Source organism: Panulirus ornatus, chromosome 29, assembly GCF_036320965.1.
Source record: "Panulirus ornatus isolate Po-2019 chromosome 29, ASM3632096v1, whole genome shotgun sequence".
NCBI lineage: Eukaryota > Metazoa > Arthropoda > Malacostraca > Decapoda > Palinuridae > Panulirus > Panulirus ornatus.
The window spans coordinates 6,337,465-6,342,464 of NC_092252.1; the positions used below are offsets into that span (position 1 = coordinate 6,337,465).

At 39.6% G+C, this 5,000-nt stretch overlaps 1 protein-coding gene across 6 annotated transcripts in view; it reads left to right on the forward strand.

Annotated features, from left to right (window-relative positions):
• Nucleotides 1–5,000, forward strand: part of Osbp (oxysterol binding protein) — a 214,538-nt gene that overhangs the window by 555 nt on the left and 208,983 nt on the right. For 2 of the 6 annotated variants that reach the window (XM_071679098.1, XM_071679101.1), the window contains exon 1: nt 4,504–4,692. The exons of 2 other annotated variants lie outside the window; for them this stretch is intronic. In XM_071679098.1, coding sequence (XP_071535199.1) covers nt 4,574–4,692 — 119 coding nt within the window. In that variant the 5' untranslated portion in view covers nt 4,504–4,573. Of the gene's footprint in view, nt 1–4,484; nt 4,693–5,000 lie in introns of those variants that run through there. 2 more of the 6 variants (XM_071679099.1, XM_071679096.1) reach the window with 2 other exon arrangements.

Sequence of the window (5,000 nt, forward strand, 5' to 3'; positions counted from 1 at the left end):
ATTGCCTAACACAACCCACGAAATCAACGTTTGTCTCAAACGATACAAGAAAGCTGTGGTGACTATTGGGTGTGATGAGTAGAGGGGCCAATGCTCGTGGGTAAAGTCGCAGTTGTAATGCTAAACCTCGTCAGGTAGATGATTAACAATAGTCATTGTTATCCTGAGGTATTTCACGCAATGCATACAAAAAATTTAGAATATATAATAAACTGATTAAAAAAAAACTTATATAGGGCATGTCGACAAATTACAAGAAATAAAGCGACTTTAGTGTGTAAGGGTAAGGACAGCATGGCTTTACATTATTCCACCGTTTAGCATTTTTGTTACCGTTGCGGTAGTCGGAGCTCTTCACAACCAAAATTCTTCCCTGGTTTCAGTACCTGATTCTCCAGTGTCTCCTCATTCATTAGTCTCATTGTCCTCTTCACTAACATTTTGCGCGATGACAGTGTAGAAACAGTTTAGAATGAGGCTTAAATTGATACTCTTATGAGATATGTGGCTGAGATTGGCTGTTATCTACTGAGAATTGCAGTACTTCTTCAGCCATATATTACTATAAAAGTAAATGTCAGTTGACTAGGGAATCCTTTTTTTCACAAAATTCCAAAAATTAATTTCAGGATAAAAAGGCAGGCGGTTAGTGTACACTGACGTTTATCGTCGTGTGGTGGCCCAGACCGCGGAACAAAATAGTTAACTCCAATGAAAACATTCTACTCGAGGCACTGCATGTAGGTGACACATTTGTCTCATGGAGAGTACATCCAAATTGTATACAAAAGCACTACATATACAGTCAAGCATATGAACGTTGAGAGTGCTAGAGCCGATCCCTGTTATACAACAGCTGCAGCTAAGCCTACAAATTCTACAATGAAATGTTACTATCATAAAGCAAATGTTGATCATTAATAAAAAACTAAAACAAAAAATTTGAAGTACGAGAAAAACTTACGGGATAACCCTCAATACGACATGGTTGAAAGTTAGTTACTGGGTCTGTTGTCTGAAATTAAGAAAATAGTTACTTGTTCCTGGTTCTATATTCTCCGAAAATGGATTGTTACTGGCTCCTAGTTATATATTTTCCGGAAGTTAGAAGCGAGTGGTTACTAGTTCCATATTTTCGCAAATTTAGGAGTTAGTTACTGGCTCTGGATTTCCATATTCCACAGGTTAATCCATCCTTTGCTGCAATATTTCAAATGAGTAACGCCAATAACGTTTTTCACGTGTACTGTAGGAAGCAGCTTACTCCACCATGATATTTTACAAGTCAAAGTACACCTATATATACTTTGGCCTACTGACCTGCTTACACCGTAGAGAATACAGAATTCGATTTTTAAATCAGTTTGTGGCCCGCAACATTTTCCACGTGCGGTGTGGAGAGCATCTGGCTCTGCCATGGTTAGAACAAGCGGAAAATGTTATTGGACATTTATTCCTTTCATGGGTGATTTCTACAATCTCTTAAGTAGGTCTAAGCATATTTTGGGTGTATTTTTAGCAGACGACAGTGTTGGAGTAAAATGCTCTCGAGAGCACGTGACAAATTTTGTTAGCCTCTTACTGATCTGAAATTTGGTTGTGACATTTGGGAATGCAGAACCAGTAAACTAACTTACCAGTTTGCGAAAATGCAGACTCAATTACTGATCTTTTCATTTCCGGAGAACACAGAACCAGTGACTATTTTCATTTTTGGAGAACACAGAGCCAGAAGCAAGCAATTATCTTCTCAGTTTTAGAGAAAACAGAACTAGTAACTAACTTCAATCACGTTAAAACTGGGATCATTTACGGTAAACCTGATCAAAGGCTTTCAGTTTGGCATTTACATATTTTTTCATGATTGATTCCTTAGTCACAAAAAATAGCATTCTGTCGCAGTCAAGTGATGCACAGACACGACATACCCTTATCCACAACCAGCCCACAAACTTTCCTTGGTTTCGCCCGATGCTTCCAGTCACTGACAACAACGTCACCCCTTATGCCACATCGCTTCAGTCCCCTCCAGTGCATGCCTTTCACCCTCCTGCATGTTCAGACCTCGAGCACACAATCGTTTTAACTATCCTTCTACTTACAATATAGTTTCCCCTTCCTCCTTTGCTTATCCGTTTTTGACATATATCCATTACTTAGAAAAGCAGATGGATTTGTATGTAGCATTTATGGATCTAGAGAAGGCATATGATAGAGTTGATAGACATACTCTGTGGAAGGTATTAAGAGTATATGGTGTGGGAGGTAAGTTGCTAGAAGCAGTGAAAAGCTTTTATCGAGGATGTAAGGCATATGTACGAGTAAGAAGAAAGGAAAGTGATTGGTTCCCAGTGAATGTCGGTTTGCGGCAGGGTGCGTGATAGCTCTGGTTGTTTAATTTGTTTACGGATGGGGTTGGTTGTTAGGGAGGTGAATGCAAGAGTTTTGGAGAGGGGCAAGTATGCAGTCTGTTGGGGATGAGAGAGCTTGGGAAGTGAGTCAGTTGTTGTTCGCTGATGATACAGCGCTGGTGGCTGATTCGGGTGAGAAACTGCAGAAGTTGGTGACTGAGTTTGGTAAAGTGTGTGAAAGAGGAAACCTGAGAGTAAATGTGAATAAGAGCAAGGTTATTAGGTTCAGTAAGGTTGAGGGACAACTCAGTTGGGAAGTAAGTTTGAATGGAGAAAAACTGGAGGAATTGAAGTGTTTTAGATATCTTTGAGTGGATTTGGCAGAGGATGGAACCATGGAAGCGGAACTGAGTCATAGGGTGGGGATGGGGCGAAGGTTCTGGGAGCGTTGAAGAATGTGTGGAAGGCTAGAACGTTATCTCGGAGAATAGTGGTTCCAGTAATGTTATATGGTTGTGAGGCATGGGCGATAGATAGGGTTGTGTGGAGGAGGACTATATGTGGTGTGAGGTGGTTTGATCGAGTAAGTGATGAAAGGGTAAGAGAGGTGTGTGGTAATTAGAGTGTGGTTGAGAGAGCAGAAGAGGGTGTATTGAAATGGGTTGGTCACATGGAGAGAATGAGTGAGGAAAGATTGACAAAGAGGATATATGTGTGTCAGAGGTGGAGGGAACGAGGAGAGGTGGGAGACCAATTTGGAGGTGGAAATATAGAGTGAAAAAGATTTTGAGCGATCGGGGCCTGAACATACAGGTGGGTGAAAGGAATAGATAATTGGAACGATGTGGTATACTGGGGTCGATGTGCTGTCAGTGGATTGAACCAGGGCATGTGAAGCGTCTGGGGGTAAACTATGGAAAGTTTTCTGGGGCCTGGATGTGGAAAGAGAGCTGTGGTTTCGGTGCATTACACATGACAGCTAGAGTCTGAGTGTGGACGAATGTGGCTTTTGTCCTTTCCTAGCGCTACCTCGCGCGCACGCGGGGGGAGGGGGTGTCATTTCATGTGTGGCAGAGGGGAGGCGGAATGGATGAAGGCAGCATATACGTATGAATATGTGCATGTGCATATATGCATATGTCTGTGTATGTATATGTATGTATACGTTGAAATGTATAGGTATGTATATGTGCGTGTTGGGGCGTTTATGTATATACATGTGTATGTGGGTGGGTTGGGTCATTTTTTCGTCTGTTTCCTTGCGCTACCTCGCTAACGCGGGAGACAGCGACAAAGTATTGTATATATATATATATATATATATATATATATATATATATATATATATATATATATATATATATATATATATATATAATCCATTATTGCAATTCATTCTCCTGTCCAAATCATTTCAGCTGATCCTCTTCGCTCTCAACCATACTCTTCGTATTACCACGCTTCTATTTCTATTTTACTACAACTTACGTACTCGATCACCCTTCCTTGCACCACTTATTTTCCTCAAACATTTAATTTCCAACACATCCTTCGTCCTCACGCACTCATCTTTAGCCCATGCCTTGCATCCATACGTCTTTGGGATTACATGTTCAAGCAAATTATATGGGCTCACCTCATGGTGACCATCAAATGGGTAGTAGGTTGTGTTGTAAATGGTCCCAAATTTTTTGTTACACCAGGTAAAATCCATAAAGCTACTCTCTTCACTGTGTCGTACTTCAGTGGCTTCCTCCACGAAATTAATAATTTATTGAATTGTAAAGATATAATCATAACAGCATTAGTGTTTGCTGTTATGATAACATTTTTAAGGTTTTATCTTACATGTAAGACTTCCTGTGCATGATGGTAATGAAAGGTATATATTTCGCTTAAAAAGAAAAACGAATGATTAACTTGCTCACTGAGCAGTGTGTTGCCAGTTCTCAGTCTTATGCTTACATGAGCAGAATAAAATTTCTCGTTTTCTTTGTTATCAGTCTAGGGTATTTCCATGTATGAACACATACGAGTATTCATTAAATAAAGGTTTAGAAATTAGATATATATTTATGTAAATATAAGATGAACGAGATGAAAGAATAGCAGAATTTTAAAGTCATAATCAATGTAGACAAGATGAATACTCACTGTTGACAAAGCTGCCATCTTGGCCGAACCAGATGATAAGTGACAAGCTATTCTAGGCTTTAAACAAAATGTCTGAGAAACAAGCCGACCCTGATATGAAAGGTTGGCTGTACAAGTGGACCAATTACCTCAAGGGGTACCAGAAGCGATGGTTTGTGTTGACCAATGGCCTCTTGTCCTATTACAGGTAAGGCGGAGTGATTGGCTACGAACATAAAATAATTTGTATGGTATTCCCGATACATGTAAACTGGTTGGATTTTGACTTTATGATGCGGTGTCATCTACTGATAACGAGGAGGAGACATAACGTTAAGGCTGACGCTTACAGTGCCTGAAATGTTTAGATATTCTACTGATGAATTTTTAAGTTATGCTTTATTAGATAACATATGATACTGCTTGAGGATAATATATTCTTTATTGCAATATATTGTCTGAATTTGTATTCAGCATATTTTGTATTTCCTGTTAGTGATGAGATGCAATACAAAT